This window comes from Sycon ciliatum, chromosome 9, assembly GCF_964019385.1.
Source record: "Sycon ciliatum chromosome 9, ocSycCili1.1, whole genome shotgun sequence".
Taxonomy (NCBI): Eukaryota; Metazoa; Porifera; class Calcarea; order Leucosolenida; family Sycettidae; genus Sycon; species Sycon ciliatum.
Window position 1 is genome coordinate 3421803 of NC_088651.1, and position 21267 is coordinate 3443069.

Below are 21267 nucleotides of genomic sequence, written 5' to 3' on the forward strand. Positions count from 1 at the left end.
TTGGTGCTCCAGCGAGTAGGTCGGAATTGCCCTGCCGCAGAGTGCTCTGACCACACTCGTCGCAGACTAAATTTATGGATCCAGGGTTCCTATATGGAGCTAGTGCAGGAGGGTCGAACTATTCAGCATATGCTCAAGACATCGCAGAATCGGAGATCCAGGCGTGGCGAAGACCCTGCTCATGAGTTTGGCCACTTGATGGAACAGGGCCGAGTTCACTGCGCACTGAGAATGCTGGATAATGCAACCAAGCCCAAGTGTGATAAACCGGTCTTGGGCATGGACGACATCATTTCTGATTCTCATCAATCCCAGTCAGTCCGTGAAATTCTCGTCGGGAAGCATCCGGGGTCGGCACCGGCAGCACCGGACATCCTGCTTCAGGAGGAGGCGGGCAATGTCAGCAGTATCTACTTCGCCAGCGTCAATGGTGAGTTGATCAAACGCACTGCCCTTTCTCTGCATGGTTCTGCGGGTCCTTCCGGCCTGGACGCGGATGCTTGGCGGCGGCTATGCACATGTTACAAAGGTGCATCTACTGATCTGCGTGAGGCAGTGGCGTGCTTCACACGCTTGATCTGTACCGACTCAGTCCCCTCCGGCTCACTCACACCGTACACAGCTTGCAGACTCATTGCCCTCAACAAGAACCCTGGCGTTCGGCCAATAGGGGTATGTGAAGTGTTTCGTAGACTGTGCTCCAAGGCGGCATTGTTTCTGATGAAACCCGACATTATGCAAGCCTGCGGACCAGTTCAGGCCTGCACGGGCATCCCGGCTGGGGTGGAGGCTATGGTGCACTCAATGACGGCTGCCTTTGCTTCGGAAAAGGCTGAGGCAGTGTTGCTAGTCGATGCTCGCAATGCCTTCAATAGCTTGAATCGCCGCGCTGCATTGCACAATATTGCTCGAGTATGCCCCCCGCTAGCACAAATAACATTGAATACTTACCAAGACCCTGCATCCCTCTTTGTGCGTGGTGGCCAGTCTTTATTGTCACAGGAGGGCACAACCCAGGGTGACCCTCTTGCGATGGCCATTTATGCCACGGCTCTCACCCCTCTCGTCAAGTCAGTCGGAACCAATGTTGCAGATGTGTGCCAGGGATGGTTTGCAGATGACTCGGCAGCTGCCGGAGGGCTCTCCCCATTGCGAAAGTGGTACAACCTCCTTAAGGAAGAGGGCCAAAAATACGGCTACAACATCAACGAAACAAAAACGCAACTACTCGTCAAGCCTGGCTTTGAGTCCTTGGCTGCCGAGACTTTTGGTGACACAACTATCCACGTCAAGTCTCGTGGCGTACAGTATCTGGGCGCTGCTATCGGGACTGAGGCATTCCTCGGAGAATTCAAAGAGACAAAAGTAGAAGAGTGGGTGAAACATACAGAGATTTTAGCAAATTATGCCGCAACAGAGCCGCATGCAGCATACTCTGCGTTGACCCATGGCTTAGTCAACAGATGGAACTATGTGTTTCGAACTATGGCTGTTTCTGCGGAGGACTTGGCGCCGTTGGAGCGGGAGCTTCACTCCTCACTTCTACCGGAGCACTTCTACCGTGGGACAACCGAGCGTGCCTCTGAAAGACATTGATATTCTAAAGCTCCCGACACGGGATGGTGGGATGGCCCTTCCGGACCTCACGACTCGACCACGGTTTGAGCACCAGGGCTCCAAGCAAGTGTCCGGACCTATGGTGAAGGAGGTTCTGGGCGATTTCGCTAAGGATAGCGATCCAATTTCTCTCGCTGGAGATGTGCCGGCTTCTGCAGATATTGCTGACCGTGGTGGAGCGTCTCCCACTCCCACGATGACGGCAACGGAGGTGCAGCCGCGGGAGGTCGCTGGCAACTCAAACCCTGGACCGGATGTGGCTGCTGATGTTGCTGGTGCTGGTACCCCCTTTCAGAGGATGATCGATGAAATGCGTCACAAAAAGCGTGTCGTCCACACCGAAAACCGGGAGCGCGCAAAGGCAGCCAGGAACAAAATAGTGGACACGAGCGATGAGATGACGAAGCGACGAATAGAAGAACACACGGAGAAAGGATCATCCTCATGGCTGAGCGTGCTGCCGCTGGCGGAGCATGGCTTTCGTCTCACCAAGCGTGACTTCCGGGATGCTCTGGCATTGAGATATGCATGGCCGCTAGCCAATACACCAGCAACCTGTGTGTGTGGTGAGCTGTTCTCAGTTGAGCATCAGCTATGTTGCGCCAGGGGCGGCTTCCCGACACTTCGTCATAACGAGATACGTGACCTGCTGGCGAGGGAATTGACTGAAGTCTGCACTGTCGTTTCGACAGAACCAGCGCTGCAACCTCTTTCTGGTGAGAGGTTTCCTCTTCGGTCAACGAACCGCCGAGAGGATGCGCGCCTGGACATAGCCGCTCGAGGGTTTTGGACCCGTGGGGAGGAAGCTTTTTTTGATGTAAGGGTATTTTGCCCAGATGCTCCTTCCTACGGGTCCAGAACCCTTCCTGCATTGTACCAGCAGCACGAGCGGCGTAAGTGGAACGAATATGGGCCAAGAGTCACAAATGTAGAAAGAGCCGCTTTCACACCTCTCGTGTTCTCTGTGCATGGTGGTTGTGGGAGGCTGTGCAATGTGTTCCTCAAGAGACTGTGCCAGATGCAGGCCGAGTCATCGGGATCTCACTATTCCCAGGTCATTGGTTTACTCCGCTGTCGGCTGTCTTTTGCTTTGCTGCGTGCTGCTGTGTTGTGCATACGTGGGGCTCGGTCACGGTACCACCATCCGGCGAGATGTTTTCATGATGTCTCGATTGCCGTGGCCGAGTCAGGTCTAGTTTGTTAAGTATCGTGCTGTGTCCTGACTGTGCATGCGGGATTGGTATGGCGCTTACCCTTTTGTTGCTGTTTTGTTGCTTTCATGCCTTTAAGCATGTAATTGTGTTCAATTGTTGTATTTCATGGAAAAAAAAAATCATCATCATCATCATCATGTGACCAAGCCGCTTTTACGGGCAACAATATTATGAATATAAAACGCAAGGTATTGTAAGAGCAATTTTCTGAAAATAATGTTAAAACACGAAATATAAAAATGCATTATCACACCGTAGCCACTTTTATGGGCAAATTCCAATACAAGGCAATACGAAAACGAGGATGAAGTTCACCTTTTAACCCAAAGAAAAGACAAAAGATGTCAACAATCGAACTACAAATATAAAAAACAAACATCAGGTCATAAAAACTACTTTAAAACATAACCAAATGACAGCAAAGCGTGGAGAATGAGATTGACTTACAAAACAAAAGTAGTCCTACTATGCTTACAAGACAGAATCTACCTACACCACTAAGGAAGAAACATTAAATGATTGCAGTCTCACAAACACCGGCCTCTATCTAACGACCCATCAAACAATAACTCCTGAAATTCTTGACTGACTTTTTCTGGTAGGAGCTACGGCAGCCACGAAAACAGGTCACTGCCCAACGGAGTAAAGTGAACGAGAGCAGGCACCGCAATCGACCCATAACCAGCGAGTAGGCCAAGTCACTGTGTTTATCGACATACTGGGCTGCAAGACACTTGAGAAAGCGGTCTGCCTCCCGGCCACACATGCCATTCGTGGCGAAAACCAACGGGGTGAACGTGCCTCGGTCTATATTCACAACACGCGCTCCGTATTCCCGCTTTTTCATGCCTTCATGCTTTTGGAGATGGCGCTGGACTTCTGGACGCGACAGCAGGTTTGGCTTTGGGTGAGTCACCCGAACATCAAAAAAAGCCTCCTGCTGCGTGGACCAGAAACCCCGCGCCCTCACATCGAGGCGAGCTTCGGATTTCCTGTTGGCTGTACGATGGGGAAGATCATCATCATCATCATCATTTGAACAGCCTCTTCTACGGGCAAGCAAAAACGCAATACATCAAAATTCAAATAGAATGAAAAAAGAGAGGAAAATGAACACAAAGTGCACTGGAACTCAATATAAAAAGGAACGCAAAGTGCAGTTGAACACAATGAGCATGGGGCATAGGGCCACCAATCGGAGAAGACCGGCTCATAATGGAAAATAAAAGAACAAACATAAGACACCCGTACACATCAACATGCTCTAAGGGTATGGCAGCTTGTTAAAAAACTGTGGCGCTGGCGCTTGTATGATGCCCGCGAACCACGTATGCAGGTAATACACCAGCGGAGCAAACACAGCGACAATACAGATCGAAGTTGTCCCATGACTACAGAATAATGTAACTCAGGATTTTTCTCAACAACAAGCGATACCAAATTTTTCAAAAAACGAGACCCCTCTGGCCCACACATGCCACACATGCCACACATCATCATCATCATCATCATGAGAAAAGCCTCTTTTACGGGCAAAGCAAATGTATATCATTACAATATGTAAAGTGAACAGGGGAAATCAACACAAAACCAACCGGAAAATGATGAAACACAAAAGCAGTCAAGGAAGTAAATCAATACAAAAACAAGCAATGAACACAGAGTAATAAAAGGGGAAAAAACCAAAATAGCATTATATTAAGTTGAGGCCAAAGGCAGCACCCTACTCCGCCTGGCGGCACTGGGCCAGAAATGAGTTCGGCTGTCGCCTCTTGCCGTACGAACCGCGGCAACCGCGGAAGCAGGTGACTGCCCATCGCAGCAAGCAGAAAGACAAACGGGTGCGTAGTATGCCCATTACTAGTGGGTACTTCAGTTCAGTATGGCGCTCAACAAACAGGGAGGCCAATGATTTCAGGAATTGAGTAGTTTCTGGGCCACTAAAGCCGTACGTCGAGAACACAAGTGGCGTGAAGGAGCCGCGCTCCACGTTAACCACACGGCTGGCGTATTGATTTTTCTTGTTTCGCTCGTGAGACTTCAGCTGACTCAGGGCTTGTGATCGAGACAACACAGACGCTGCGGGATGAGTGATCCGCACATCAAAGTAAGCGTCCTGTTGCCACGACCAAAAGCCGCGAGCCCGCACATCCAGACGAGCTTCTGCGCATCGGTTGAGGGAACGACCACCAGGCAAATGCTCACTGCTGCAGGGCAATAGCCGGGGCTCCGTCTCTACGTCATCATCATCATCATCATCATCATCATGTGATCACCATGTTCTCTGTGCATGGTGGTTGTGGGAGGCTGTGCAATGTGTTCCTCAAGAGACTGTGCCAGATGCAGGCCGAGTCATCGGGATCTCACTATTCCCAGGTCATTGGTTTACTCCGCTGTCGGCTGTCTTTTGCTTTGCTGCGTGCTGCTGTGTTGTGCATACGTGGGGCTCGGTCACGGTACCACCATCCGGCGAGATGTTTTCATGATGTCTCGATTGCCGTGGCCAAGTCAGGTCTAGTTTGTTAAGTATCGTGCTGTGTCCTGACTGTGCATGCGGGATTGGTATGGCGCTTACCCTTTTGTTGCTGTTTTGTTGCTTTCATGCCTTTAAGCATGTAATTGTGTTCATTTGTTGTATTTCATGGAAAAACGATCTTTGCGTTGGATTCATTTAAACTATTATTTGTGTAGGGTTCCACTCCTTCATCTTGGGAAATTGTGTTTTGTTTGCCCAAAGAAGTGGCTTCATCATCATCAAAAAAAAAAAATCATCATCATCATCATGTGACCAAGCCGCTTTTACGGGCAACAATATTATGAATATATAACGCAAGGTATTGTAAGAGCAATTTTCTGAAAATAATGTTAAAACACGAAATATAAAAATGCATTATCACACCGTAGCCACTTTTATCATCATCATCATCATCATCATCATCATCATCATCATCATCATCATCATCATGTGACCAAGCGGCTTTTACGGGCAACAATATTATGACTATAAAACGCAAGGTATTGTAAGAGCAATTTTCTGAAAATAATGTTAAAACACGAAATATAAAAATGCATTATCACACCGTAGCCACTTTTATGGGCAAATTCCAATACAAGGCAATAAGAAAACGCGGATGAAGTTAACCTTGTAAACCCAAAGTAAAGACAAAAGATGTCAACAATAGAACTACAAATTTAAAAAAAAAACATCAGGTCATAAAAACTACTTTAAAACATAACCAAATGACAGCAAAGCGTGGAGAATGAGATTGACTTACAAAACAAAAGTAGTCCTACTATGCTTACAAAACAGAATCTACCTACACCACTAAGGAAGAAACATTAAATGATTGCAGTCTCGCAAACACCGGCCTCTATCTAACGACCCATCAAACAATAACTCCTGAAATTCTTGACTGACTTTTTCTGGTAGGAGCTACGGCAGCCACGAAAACAGGTCACTGCCCAACGGAGTAAAGTGAACGAGAGCAGGCATCGCAATCGACCCATAACCAGCGAGTAGGCCAAGCCACTGTGTTTATCGACATACTGGGCTGCAAGACACTTGAGAAAGCGGTCTGCCTCCCGGCCACACATGCCATTCGTGGCGAAAACCAACCGGGTGAACGTGCCTCGGTCTATATTCACAACACGCGCTCCGTATTCCCGCTTTTTCATGCCGTCATGCTTTGGAGATGGCGCTGGACTTCTGGACGCGACAGCAGGTTTGGCTTTGGGTTGCTTTGGGTGAGTCACCCGAACATCAAAAAACATCAAGAAACCTCATCATCATCATCATCTGCGTTGCCGAAAAAATAATAATAGTAAAATTTAAAAAAATAATAATAATAAACCGGGCATTATGCAGCTGTGTAAGCAGTAGATGCACAGTGCGACTGCCAGGCATCTCTGTCAGATGCCAACTGGCAATTCTCATTTAGAGACATACCAGTCCACGAAACGATATTGTCAGCAAAGGAAATCTTCGGACGACCACGCTTTCTCTTACCATCCACGACACAAAACATCACGTCACGTTCAAGCTCGCAGCCAGATGGGCGGCATGTGTGCCCGAAATAGGTCAGTTTGATATACACAACTCTAAAGAGGGCCGATAACGGAATAAGTAGAAAGGAAAAGAAAAAATAGAAAAAATGGAATCCAGACATCAAGCAGTACAGTAATCAAGCACCAAATCGACTTCAAGCTTAGTACAAGAACTATCAAGATCATCGAGAAACTCAACAGATTCCAAAAAGATGGTCAAAATACTTCTTAAACGCCACTGGGTCTTTAAAAAGATCCCTGAGTTGGTTTGCGAATGTAGAGGTACGGTGGTGTCTGCGCCACTCGGCATGCAGTGTATTAAAGAAAATTGCGGGCCGATTAGAAAAAGAATTCACTCCATCAGTTGTTCGGTGCTTAGATATGGCAATGGAAGCATTAGGGTGGCTTCTAGTTCTAAGGCCTGTTGTGATCGGTGGAAATAATTCTGTTAGGGTAGGCAGTGAGATGATGACATGATTTCTATGAATAATCATGAAGTTGGTTGCTCCAACGAGAAGCACACGCTTCTTGCCGAACTTGACAATTGACTGACTCACGACTGCCATCCTGAGCACACGAGGAGCACACCTGTGTATTGGGCAGGGAGTGGTGCTTTCTTACAGGTTTGCTGAGCGGAAGGTGCGACGTGCTCCTCGTGTGCTCCGGATGGCAGTCGTGAGTCAGTCAAGTGTTAAGTTCGGCAAGACGCGTGTGCTCCTCGTTGGAGCAACCAACTTCATGACTATTACCGCGAAGTCGCAACTTCTAAGTTCTATGAATAAACTGTAACTGGGCAAAGTTTAGAATCACATAGTTCTGCCCTATTTTGTTGTTGTAGAAGTTTATTTGTGGTCACGTGAAACCACTCTAAACAGTGAAACCTGTCAAGGCGACCACTCGGATAAGGCGACCACCTGTCCCAGAAGACCACTGTTACATGTACCAGGACCAAGGGATGCTTTTTCCAGTCAAATGACCCTGGATAAGAAGACCACCTGGCCATGGAGACCACATTTTGAATGTCCCTTGAGTGGTCGTCTTAGACAGATTTCACAGTGTGTACATCCAATCGCGACCGTTGTTAGTATTCGGTGTAACAAGCCAAGCATGCCCGATTAGTGCAAACCCAAAACGGCACGCTTTACATTTCTAAAGAAGAGAGAAGGCGGCGATGAACCCACACTTTGTGGGCTTCTTATTTTCTCCATCAGTGCCTTGTTTCTAGTTCCTTCCTCGTAAGCTGCTTTATCCTTTTTTCGTTTTGGCTATGGTCCTGCATGGTCAATATTATCTTATACTGAGGGTTTTGCACTCCAGAAACCTTTGCAAAGGTTCGTTTTTAACGAATTTTATGTACTAACGAAATACGTTGTAACCGGACCTGTCATTGTCAACAGTTGTATAGACCACGTTTCGTTAGAGGATTTCAGATTTCTATTTGCTAAAGCCAAGAAAAAGTAAAGGGGTTTATGTACTAACCGGACTCGTTGTAATAACAGACGACCTGTAATGCATTGAACTGTGTTTGGGTTACTAGTATGGGATCTAAAACCTTGGCGCAACCTTTTACCGTTGGTCTGCCAACATTGATCCTGATGCCCGTATCAACCTGCTGGTGAAGGGATTCTGGACCGATAGCCGCTTGAGCAGCCTTGTCCACAGGAAAGCCGTTCGTTACGGCTTCCGGCAGCTTGCGGTATTCCGGGTCAGCAGCACCTTCGTATAGCCAAGTTCGGAGAGGACTGTATGGCCGTTTCCTCTTCCTCATGCGACACCTGACGGAGAACACAGTTGCAGTGCTCGATTTCTTCCTAACCAGCTTCATCCTCACGGTCTGTTGCACTTACTGTGTGTCTCCACGGGCAGTCTGCGACCTTGTGATCGGCACCCGGTCTCCACTGAGCCACTAACCGAAAAGGCGTCAGCTTCTCCAGTATTCGCACGAGTCGTGGAGACGTCAACTTATCCAGCATCTTGGCATTTAGGATAGGTACGAGCGGCTTATGATCGACTAGCTGCTCGGAATCAGCACCAGCCAGGAACAGTCTAGCCTTGTGGACTGCCTAGACTACCACCAGCAGTTCAATCTCCGTTGCAGAGTACCTGGCATCGGTCTCTGTGACGTGCCGTGAAGCACACTGCACTAGACGCCACCGTCGTCCACTTGCTGCTGCCACAGTGCCATGCCGAGACCGTTTGACTGCGAGGCGTCTGTCTCGAGACGAAGCGGCTGTGCTGGGTCGAAGGTAGCCAATACTCGACATAACAGCTCCTCTAGTATAGCTGTGAATGCCTGTGCTGCGGATCCTCCCAGACGAACTCATTCTTTGGAGAGATCAGAGACCGGATCGGGAATAGAAGCTCCGCTAGGCGCGGCGTGAGCGCGTCGCACTTCTACACGAGTCCACAGAAGGACCGGACATCAGTGCGGTTGGTGCGGATTGGGAATTTGCATATAATATAATCTTTATTAAAGGATCTCCCAGAGGCGATGGCCTGTCGAGGGGATCTCCTGATGCAAATCATGCAATAGAAATAAACAGTGAGGAAAACTACACGTGTTACAATATATGCTACATAAATTACCAATAAACATAGGGCTGGGTTGTTAAAAATAAAACAATTAATTTAAATTTAGAAGTTGCGACTTCGGCGGTAATAGTCATGAAGTTGATTGTTCCAACTAGGAACACACGCTTCTTGCCGAACTTGACACTTGACTGACTCACGACTGCCATCCGGAGCACACGAGGAGCACGTCGCACCTTCCACTCGGCAAACCTGCAAGAAAGCACCACTCCCTGCTCAATACACGGTGTTTCGGGGAATTCACCCCTCATCAGTTGAGCTTGAGTAGGCTGAGGAAGATTGTGCCTGAAAAGCACCACTTATATACTGCTCTCCAGGCCAAACCATCACCAGGGATACAAACTTACAGAGACGCTTTGTTTCCAGCGCGACAAACACCTCGTGAAGCTCCAGGAAGCAGCGTGAGTCAGAATCGCTCATGGAGTTGTGATAAGCAGACGTTGAGAGCCAGATAGCTATTCGCAACGCTGTCACCTCCAACAACTAGTCGCACGTCCGCGTGAGGGACAACAATACGAACTTAGAAGTTGCGACTTCGGCGGTAATAGTCATGAAGTTGATTGTTGATTGTTTGTTGTTGGAGGTGACAGCGTTGCGAATAGCTCTGCTTATCACAACTCCATGAGCGATTCTGACTCACGTCTCTGTAAGCGTCTCTGTAAGTTTGTATCCCTGGTGATGGTTTGGCCTGGAGAGCAGTATATAAGTGGTGCTTTTCAGGCACAATCTTCCTCAGCCTACTCAAGCTCAACTGATGAGGGGTGAATTCCCCGAAACACCGTGTATTGAGCAGGGAGTGGTGCTTTCTTGCAGGTTTGCCGAGTGGAAGGTGCGACGTGCTCCTCGTGTGCTCCGGATGGCAGTCGTGAGTCAGTCAAGTGTCAAGTTCGGCAAGAAGCGTGTGTTCCTAGTTGGAACAATCAACTTCATGACTATTACCGCCGAAGTCGCAACTTCTAAGTTCGTATTGTTGTCCCTCACGCGGACGTGCGACTAGTTGTTGGAGGTGACAGCGTTGCGAATAGCTATCTGGCTCTCAACGTCTGCTTATCACAACTCCTTGAGCGATTCTGACTCACGCTGCTACCTGGAGCTTCACGAGGTGTTTGTCGCGCTGGAAACAAAGCGTCTCTGTAAGTTTGTATCCCTGGTGATGGTTTGGCCTGGAGAGCAGTATATAAGTGGTGCTTTTCAGGCACAATCTTCCTCAGCCTACTCAAGCTCAACTGATGAGGGGTGAATTCCCCGAAACACCGTGTATTGAGCAGGAAGTGGTGCTTTCTTGCAGGTTTGCCGAGTGGAAGGTGCGACGTGCTCCTCGTGTGCTCCGGATGGCAGTCGTGAGTCAGTCAAGTGTCAAGTTCGGCAAGAAGCGTGTGTTCCTAGTTGGAACAATCAACTTAATTAATTTAAATGTCCAGGGATATACCACTACAGTCAAATTTAAAACTTTTCACGTGCAAGCGACATTGCTGCTGAAATTTAGAAAGTGAATCTTGGGATGTCAGCCTTGGTGGAAGGCAGTTCCACAGCTTTCCGATTTTATGCAGAAAGAGAGAGGAAGAGATGCGGCCATGAGAATTGAAAATCAGTTTGTTTGGTCGGCGTGCGCTAGAAGAGATATTGATGTCAAAGCGGGATAGATAATCTGGGTGCCAATGGATATACTTGAACAAAATGGTGATGGAAATGTAAGTGCGTCGGAAGTGAAGGGATTCCAAATTACACAGCCTATTTAAATTATTCTTCGATTCATAGCGATCAAAATCAATCTTCGCAGACCGCAGCAGGCATCTGCAGATCTTTGCTTGTAAAATGTATCCTCCACTAAGCTATGATCAGGACTGCAGCCATTCGGCGTCACCACAAATCCGCAGTACGATGGTCTGGGTGCCGCAAAGACGAATTTGCGGCGGTTCAGTGTTATTCGCTTCTCCGAGCTTGGAAAGCTGGCAAAGCTTGGGCACATTGCGGACCCTCTGGGTTTGCACCTCAAGCTCAGTGTCGTACACGATGACATCCTTGACCACTTTCTGAAGATTCGAAAACCTGGCGAACACTTCGTAAGTGCTCCGGTTGTGATCATCACCTGCCGACATACCAAGGCCCATGACAAACCCCTTGAAACGGTAGGCACCCCATGGCGACATGAACGTTGTGAGCTATACCGTCGAGGTATACCTGCCAGTAGCCATGTTAAGAGTCTAGGGTGATGAAGTAGTACTGTATCCCCACTGGGATCGACGCGACGACCTCCCGAGGTGCTCGGGTTGGGTATGCGGGCCTCTTGACCCATTTATTTAGACCCATCAGGTTCACCGTGATGCACGGCTCAATGGAATTCTTCTTGGGGACAACCACCAGTGGGTGGCACCAAGTGTATGCTTCGCCGACAGGCACCTTCGCAATGACGCCCTTGTCCACCATGTCGGACAGCTGTTTCTGCACAGCATCCCGCCGCTTTAATGGGATGAAGCGAGCGCGATACAGGCGGCATGGCAACGCGCCGGTGACTAGCTCGATGTGCATCGGCTCACCACTCATGGCCTTGAGCAGGGTATCCGAAAAAACCTTCTGGAAACTTTTCCAGCAAGGTCCGTCGAATTTCCTCAGCTGCCGTCGACGCAGCACCTACTGACGTGTCGGCGACTTCGGATGTTTTTTCGGAGGGAGGGGGATGTGAGCCACTCGCGTTGTGCCCTTAGACGGGAGTAGGGGCAATGATGTAGGCGATCATTTCGAATAGCGGACATGATGAGCTAGGAAAACAATCTTTCGAGCTCTCTCGTTGTTTTTTTGTTTACCCGTTTGACTAGCCTACATGCAGCATCACTACATGCACTCAGCAGGCAAAAGCGCCGTAGAAGTCGCGAGGGTATTGTGGATTTTCACGAAAAATCCCTTATTTTGCATCCTTTTCGTACTCAACCCTATGCTTAGCAAGATTATGCGCAGTTTTCTACAAAACCTGCGGGATTATCCTAGAGCTATGCTCGTTTTCAGAAAGCGCTAAATACTGTATAATAGGTAATCAGGTAATTTTTAGGTGTATTTAAGGTTCGGTACGAGCAGTCTGCCAGGTTTCAGGTGTGATGAAGAATTGGGGGATCCGCCTACCCCTCAAATACAGTGCACACTCTAGTGCCTCATAGGTTGTGTATAATTATTCCCGTAGCTATGCAGAAGACGTTACTTCAGTAACGTCTGGCGCTAGCCAGGGTCCACACAGCTTTAATTCCCGTAGCTATGCAGAAGACGGTACTTCAGTAACGTCTGGCGCTAGCCAGGGTCCACACAGCTTTAATTCCCGTAGCTATGCAGAAGCCGGTACTTCAGGAACGTCTGGCGCTAGCCAGGGTCCACACAGCTTTAATTTGGTGTTTGTGTGTTTGTGTCACGCCTGGAGCTACGGTATCTGTCCCGTATCCGGCCCATACCTGTGATTTTGGTGTTTGTTTGTTTGTGTGTATGTTTGTGTCACGCCTGGAACTAGGAAGAATTAGTATGTATGCGAAGTGTATCGGGGGATGCATGCAGGGCGCGCGATAGTGCGGGTTCGAATCCCAGGTTATGTCTTAAAAAGAAGGATTTTTAAAGAATTTATAACATCCCTATGCTTTTTTTGTCTAGGTCATCAAGGCAAAAAGCATAGCGTAGGGCCCTGAGCTTCCAAGCTCTCTTGTTTAGTTGCCTGAATCAGTTCTCTACCGAAATAACCAAATTTTAAATTACACCGAAAAACGTGATAATAATAATACAGTAATCTAGATACAGAACAGAACAACAAGGACAATCAAGGTTTGTTTGCTGCCACTTCAAGTTTCATGCTCTTGCAATCATCAAGCTACATGAAGATTGGGTGCCGACCATGCCAGTAAATATGCCAGGAGAAGGTGGCAGGAAAAGCTGTGAGAATGTGGAGGCTAGCGATGTTATCTAACTTATCTTAGGCAGGAGTATGCTAGATGTAACGCTAGAAGTATCCGCGGGGCCTACCCTACGCCTACGGACCGCACACCGAACAAGTTCGGGCATGTATATGTTTATGTGATGGGTGCCACTGAGAATTGAGGACACCTGTAAATTGAGGACACGTGACCTCAGCCTCTTGGGTATCCGTGCTTGTCAGGTTCGACGGTAGTTCATGAACCAAGCACGGACAAATTAGTCCCAGGGTGTGACCTTCGACCACAACTGCTGTTCCGCAACCATCTCCATCTGGCTGCAGTCAGAGCCAGCCAGCCCATTGGCTTCTTTAGAAAGCTGTGCCCAATACTCCACCGTAAGGGCGGCCTCAGCGTATAAAGGATTCATCCGCCCAACCATGGAATATGCTCAACTAGTCTGACAAGGCGCAGCCCAGTCCAAAAATGTTTTATCGCTCTTGTCCGCACACACTTTGCTATCACCCGTTATGAGCCCTCTGGATTCATTCCACGTAGAGTAGCGATGTCATAGCGCACTGTGTTAAATTACTACCACCCCGCATCATTCTATCTTATATTTTTATTAGATCCATAAATACAAATACGAATACAAACCTCGAGAAGCTTGACCACATCTAGCAGCGGTACGTATAATATTATGTGAAACATTTTCCATGGGACCATGCTCCCAAGCTTATCATTGCGTGGGTAGGTCTGGAGACTCTGCTACCCGTTCGAGCTGCACTACACTTCCAGTCCAACACATCTGACAGACATGCTGCCACCTGCTGTCCCTGGGCCTGCCTGCCCCAGAACCCGCCACCAAAATTAAGTGAAACACTCCCATGCCTTCCGGTTGTCAAACCCCCTCCCAGCAAAAAGTCCTGACATCCTACACCGATCCTTCCCGCTCGGCCTACTCACGCCATGGAATGCTCTACCCTCTGACATCATGAAGGTTCTCCCATCGTAGGAAGCGCTGCAGCGCTTCAAGGCAGTAGTGCGCAAGTACCTCCTTGATCAAACTTGTGGGACTGCTGTCGATGTGTACTCCACCGACAAGCATACTACTAGTAGTTGGTGGATATAACTCTTTCTTCTTCCTTTCTTTTGAACCCCCCCCCCCCCCCCTGGTGCGCGTATTGTGCATGGATACCGAGACCTTTGGTCGGACGAGTTTTTTTTCTTTTTTGTTTTTTTACTTTTATTCACAAACCCAACTCGTAAAATAAAATTATGTGGACAAAACCAAACTGCTACTGAGTAGGGGCTTCACTGGGCAGCAGTGATGGTGAGGTACCAGGGGCTCCACCGACCAAAGGTCTCGGCTTCAATGCCACATGCACGCACCTCTCACCTCCCAATGCCCCACCCTACAGCGGTGCTAGCGGATACTAGTGGTCAGTCCCGACTCAATAGTTGTTTGTTCTGTCAACCCTCAACTTCTGTGTTCTGGTCGTATATTAGGCCTTGACGGATTATGCTAATATTTTCGTTCAATTATGCTTTTCGCATTGCTGAAAAATGGCAGAATTATGCTATTTTTATGCTAAAAGTTATCATATTATGCCGCATTATGCTCACATATGCTGCTAATGTATATGATGCTTCTGTGCAAAATAACACGGGGATTTTTTTGTATAGGGCGTTGTACTGTAGTAGCAAAAGTTCAACGGGGTCAACGCGCCGTCCGACCTACAATTGTAGCTACGACCGTCACTGATTGTAGTGGACTGGACATGTTATCAAGGGAGTCGTAAACCTACGACTTCCTGGTGCATCTACTTGTACTTGTACTTGTAGAACATGTACAACTGTATGGAATTTGATGCGAACAGGCGGATTATTCCAATTTATGCGATTCGTATGCAATTTGCCTCGAATTATGCGATTATTCGATTTTGGTAGGAATTATGCGAAAAATTATGCTAGCATAATCCGTCAAGGCCTATCGTATATTCGTTCGCCCTGCCACTTTTTCATCTTTGTTACTGATTTTGCCTCGAGCCGGGTTGGAATTCTTTGTAAAAAAGAAAAAAATGCACGAACTGTTCAAGAGTTCATTGTATGCTTGTGATGAGATTTTTCATCTTCGGCAGTAAGCAAAGTCTGTTGGCAATGTGGTATTGCGGGATGATTCAGTGTTTGCTTCCGTCGGAACACCCATATTATCATATTTATTGCAAATTCTTAAACCTCGTGTGGACACATCCGCCAATGTGAAGAGATTTGTCGATATCCAACTACGGTCATAAGGAAAAGCAGGGAAGTAAATTTCTGCTCATATAATATTATTCACATAATAACTTGTAAGGTGTATGGGGTGTGTTCTACCGGAGAGGGTTCCCATTGCCTATCAGTTTGTAGTATAGAGCGTTTCTTGACAGATTTTTCGCAAACGCCGCGCGATTCAGAAGCAAGGCGATGACTTTGTGCGCGTAGAGATACTGGACGTCACCCTGTATCATAGAATTTCGCTGTGAGCGCATGTGGCGTATAATCCCATACAGATCAATACTGGTGGTCTGTGAGCTTAGGAGTTCCCTCACAACCGTATCGACTGCAATGAAAGTTCCCGTGCGGCCCACTCCGGCACTGCAGTGCACAACAACAGGTCTTGAACTGGTTGTGTCGAAACTGCCCTCCTGACTATGGTACCGAACGGCGAGTACAAATCGGAGCAGGAGGTAAGGATCGCTGGGAGCACCATAGTCGGCCCACTCAGTTAGTTGGTAGTGGTTTATGTCGCGGTATTTCGTCCCGGCCGACACGCGAATGCTGCGATACATGCCCCATGGGGTTTTCCTTTCAATAAGCATCCGCACTCGCAGTGGTCCCAGCTTGAGAGTATACTTCTCTTCAGGGAACAGTGGCCAGTAGCGGAACACTTTCGGAATGCCGTGCTCTATGTTCTCTCCCAGCATTACCACAACCGTCGTACCTTGTTCATACACCATCTGCCAGAAGTCCCGCACAGTGTTGCACAGCGGTCCCTGCGTGGCTATATAAGCGTTGTGCTGCTGCGGATGATGGATGTAGTTGGCGTTGATGTAATCACCTCCAGATCCAGCGCCGAGCCTCACGCGGGAATGGTCAAAAGCTAAGACGTTCTTGTAGCGATTTTTTTCCAGATTTTCAGCGCGAACGGACACCATCGCGGCGGGTGCGGGTGACGTCCTATTCACTTCTGCATGTTCTCTCTTTATCTTCGCTTCGTTTTGGGAAACAAATTTGGGAAAGTTGCTGATGGGAATACATCTGGGAGAAGGTCCGTATACGGGACCACCTAAATTTTGAATATATCTAATAGGCATGATCACAAAGTAGGAAAAGTTCGCAATGATAAAATCAATGATCTCCTTCAGAGATACCATTGTGCGAGTTACGTTACCGAACCTTCTTCTGTTATAGGTAGTCCATGCGGTGAAGGGCCTTTGGACATTTTTCTACACACAATAGATTTTATTACATACTGATATACGACAGGATGCATACGCTCAGAACCGCTTGTCATGTATTTATAATAATCTGTATTTCAGGATTACCAAAAGGCTGACGCCTACCGGGGGGGGGGGAATCTCCTGTTTGTGATGTGATTCAGGATAAACTCCTTTTCTGTTGTTTATTGGTTTCTACACGTGTTTGATCGTACAGTGGTCTTTTTCCCACTCTATTGATATAAGTTTGCAAGACGTGTAATCCTCCAAAGCTCATGGCGGCTCTTGTCCAACGTCTGCGTTAAGCTGCGCTGAATCACACGGACACGGGAGATGTTTTAGAAAGCTGCTTTGGCCCTGTGCAGGCTACCACGGTATGACATGTAAGGTGCCTTCTCAGGCATGATGGCAAGCCAGAAGATCCAGTCTACCCAGCAGCGTTTGCATGAGAGAACAGCTATCGCCTAGACACAGGTACTATTGCATTGTGACCGTCGCCAAAGGCAGGCTATCCGTTTTCTTGATACGCTCAACTGTCTGGCCATATACTGATTGTCACGGTTTTGTCTTCCTTTGTGACTATGAGTTTATGACCTCCTCTTCTTTCACGTTCACTCCTTTCGTACTATATTGTAATACACGTTACGATGTGCACTTTATTCAGACTGTTGTGTGTAGTGTTTGTCGTCGTATTGTCCCTCTCCGTATTGTCTCTCTCTCTCATCCATTACATGCATGCTCGTTGTAAATAACGCAGTCTTTGTCTTATCCCGCAATGCACTCTTGCACGGCTGCAGGCGAATACAACATGGTGGCAGCGGTGGGATTCGAGCACACGCCTCCGGAGAGACTGGAGACATATCCAGGTGTTAGATTACCATGGCCGGCTTTGTGCGTACAAGGGATTTGTGCGACCCATCCTCGAGTATGCTCCCCTTGTGTGGATGGGAGCTGCATCCAGCCACCTCGCCCGACTCGACCGTGTACAGAAACGTGCAATGGCCATTATTGGCCCTGGTGCCCTTCTCCAAAGCCTGTGCCACCGCCGGATTGTATCTGGGCTGGTATACCTGTACAAGCTCCAGTGCATCCCAGGACCACCCCAGCTCACCGCCATGATCCCCCCTCCAGCCAACCATGTAGAAGCTCGGCGCACCCGGAGTCAACCCCCTCCTGGCCAGCAGCACCATGTGCAGCTGCAGCAAGTCCTGGACAGGAGAGCACCTGACTATGCTTCTCGCTCCTTCCCGTTTTCTGTAGCCTCAGTATGGAATAGCTTGCCAAGCGAAATTTTAAGGGCTCCACTCAGCTTGAAGCGGCTCCACACGTTCAAAGTAGATGTCCATAAGTACCTCACGCACCAACACTGGCTGATGGCTACCGACTTCTACGGATGAACTCTTGACTGTGGCACGGGCCATGTTCCTTGGTTCGGCTATGCTGATGATATTGGGCTTCATTTACCTTTTATTATTTAATTTTTTATTATTAATTTATTATTTAGTTTGTCTTGTTTGTTATGATTTCTTGGTTTTCCACCCGCCTTAGTTATAATTTAAATTATTATTAGGTGCAGCTTTAGCGCTATGTGGTCTATTATTTTCCTTTTTCTTAATTTCGTATTTAGCGCTTTTGGGCGTCATTATTTTCTTCTCATTATTTCGCACCAAGTTATCATTTTGTGGTATTCTCTAGCTTCTGTTTGTTTGCAGTTGTTCTTGTGCACGCCCCCCCCCCACACACACACACATTTTTTCGATGCCTAGTTGCAACGCTGACGCCGAGACCTCTGGTCGGTTGAGTTGCTCCCAGCACATCAGCACGTCGTCCCTACATCCCCTATGTTTGTCCTTTCCCTCGTTTCTTTTTGTTCTCCACCTGTTTTCCAGTAGGGTTGTGTCAATAGTAAAATATATATATATATGCAGAGCTCACTGACTTGTCAGTTTGAGCACTCTGGCAAGGTACGTTCGGGCCTGATTGGAAATTTTTATTTCCATTGCTATCAGGTTCGGCCTCATTTCCTCTGTGCTGCGCTGACGAGTCCACAAAGGACGAAACAGTTCTGTCCGCAGATTGAGTATTTCGCTCCTGCTCTTTGAGCAGTTGAGCACTCTTGCGTGGGGTAGTGCCTTTGCTGTTTGCTTTATGCAGAGCTCACTGACTTGTCAGTTTGAGCACTCTGGCAAGGTACGTTCGGGCCTGATTGGAAATTTTTATTTCCATTGCTATCAGGTTCGGCCTCATTTCCTCTGTGCTGCGCTGACGAGTCCACAAAGGACGAAACAGTTCTGTCCGCAGATTGAGTATTTCGCTCCTGCTCTTTGAGCAGTTGAGCACTCTTGCGTGGGGTAGTGCCTTTGCTGTTTGCTTTATGCAGAGCTCACTGACTTGTCAGTTTGAGCACTCTGGCAAGGTACGTTCGGGCCTGATTGGAAATTTTTATTTCCATTGCTATCAGGTTCGGCCTCATTTCCTCTGTGCTGCGCTGACGAGTCCACAAAGGACGAAACAGTTCTGTCCGCAGATTGAGTATTTCGCTCCTGCTCTTTGAGCAGTTGAGCACTCTTGCGTGGGGTAGTGCCTTTGCTGTTTGCTTTATGCAGAGCTCACTGACTTGTCAGTTTGAGCACTCTGGCAAGGTACGTTCGGGCCTGATTGGAAATTTTTATTTCCATTGCTATCAGGTTCGGCCTCATTTCCTCTGTGCTGCGCTGACGAGTCCACAAAGGACGAAACAGTTCTGTCCGCAGATTGAGTATTTCGCTCCTGCTCTTTGAGCAGTTGAGCACTCTTGCGTGGGGTAGTGCCTTTGCTGTTTGCTTTATGCAGAGCTCACTGACTTGTCAGTTTGAGCACTCTGGCAAGGTACGTTCGGGCCTGATTGGAAATTTTTATTTCCATTGCTATCAGGTTCGGCCTCATTTCCTCTGTGCTGCGCTGACGAGTCCACAAAGGACGAAACAGTTCTGTCCGCAGATTGAGTATTTCGCTCCTGCTCTTTGAGCAGTTGAGCACTCTTGCGTGGGGTAGTGCCTTTGCTGTTTGCTTTATGCAGAGCTCACTGACTTGTCAGTTTGAGCACTCTGGCAAGGTACGTTCGGGCCTGATTGGAAATTTTTATTTCCATTGCTATCAGGTTCGGCCTCATTTCCTCTGTGCTGCGCTGACGAGTCCACAAAGGACGAAACAGTTCTGTCCGCAGATTGAGTATATATATATATATATATATATATATATATATATATATATATTTAAATAGAGAGGTAGGCGAACAAAATTTATATACACACAACAACAAGGTTGTCAGTTTCATAATACCAAAAGCTTTTCACCCATTTTCATCAGTGGTTACATGGGAATGAGCAAGAACGAAAACGAAGCCAGAATTTATACTGGGGGTAGAGAATCAGCAAGAATATTCTTACGCGCCTCAAGTTCACACTACACTACCATAAGAATGTATGGAGCAGTGGAAAAATGCGGGAAACAACACATGAGGGGAATGCAGTACCAGAACAAACACGTGATAAAGTTGTCAGTCCGGTTGCAGCTTGAACAGCCGTAGCACCTTGATGTGCTTCTTTTGTCGACACAGTTCTGGCCTCAAACTGCGAATGTACAGCGCCTCCAGTGTGAAGGAGGCGCTGTACATTCGCAGTTTGAGGCCAGAACTGTGTCGACAAAAGAAGCACATCAAGGTGCTACGGCTGTTCAAGCTGCAACCGGACTGACAACTTTATCACGTGTTTGTTCTGGTACTGCATTCCCCTCATGTGTTGTTTCCCGCATTTTTCCACTGCTCCATACATTCTTATGGTAGTGTAGTGTGAACTTGAGGCGCGTAAGAATATTCTTGCTGATTCTCTACCCCCAGTATAAATTCTGGCTTCGTTTTCGTTCTTGCTCATTCCCATGTAACCACTGATGAAAATGGGTGAAAAGCTTTTGGTATTATGAAACTGACAACCTTGTTGTTGTGTGTATATATATATATATATATATATATATATATATATATATTGCTATCAGGTTCGGCCTCATTTCCTCTGTGCTGCGCTGATGAGTTCAAAAAGCACTCTTGCGTGGGGTAGTGCCTTTGCTGTTTGCGTGATGCAGAGCTCACTGACTTGTCAGTTTGAGCACTCTGGCAAGGTACGTTCGGGCCTGATTGGAAATTTTTATTTCCATTGCTATCAGGTTCGGCCTCATTTCCTCTGTGCTGCGCTGATGTGTCAAAATGAACGAAACAGCATGCTGTCCGCAGATTGAGTATTTCGCTCCTGCTCTTGTAGCAGTTGAGCACTCTTGCGTGGGGTAGTGCCTTTGCTGTTTGCGTGATGCAGAGCTCACTGACTTGTCAGTTTGAGCACTCTGGCAAGGTACGTTCGGGCCTGATTGGAAATTTTTATTTCCATTGCTATCAGGTTCGGCCTCATT

At 47.6% G+C, this 21267-nt stretch overlaps 1 protein-coding gene across 1 annotated transcript; it reads right to left on the minus strand.

Moving 5' to 3' along the window:
* Window positions 1–15670: 15670 nt before the first annotated feature.
* On the minus strand, window positions 15671–16754 carry LOC135824989 (tyrosine-protein phosphatase non-receptor type 11-like). Its single transcript, XM_065337727.1, has one exon. It carries the CDS (start codon window positions 16702–16704, stop codon window positions 15721–15723), a length of 984 nt encoding a protein of 327 aa, XP_065193799.1. The 5' UTR covers window positions 16705–16754; the 3' UTR covers window positions 15671–15720.
* Between the last annotated feature and the right edge of the window lie 4513 nt (window positions 16755–21267).

Bases quoted from the DNA above. Each gene is read 5' to 3' on its own strand.
- LOC135824989 (XM_065337727.1), bottom strand. From the start codon at position 16,704: ATGCCTATTAGATATATTCAAAATTTAGGTGGTCCCGTATACGGACCT.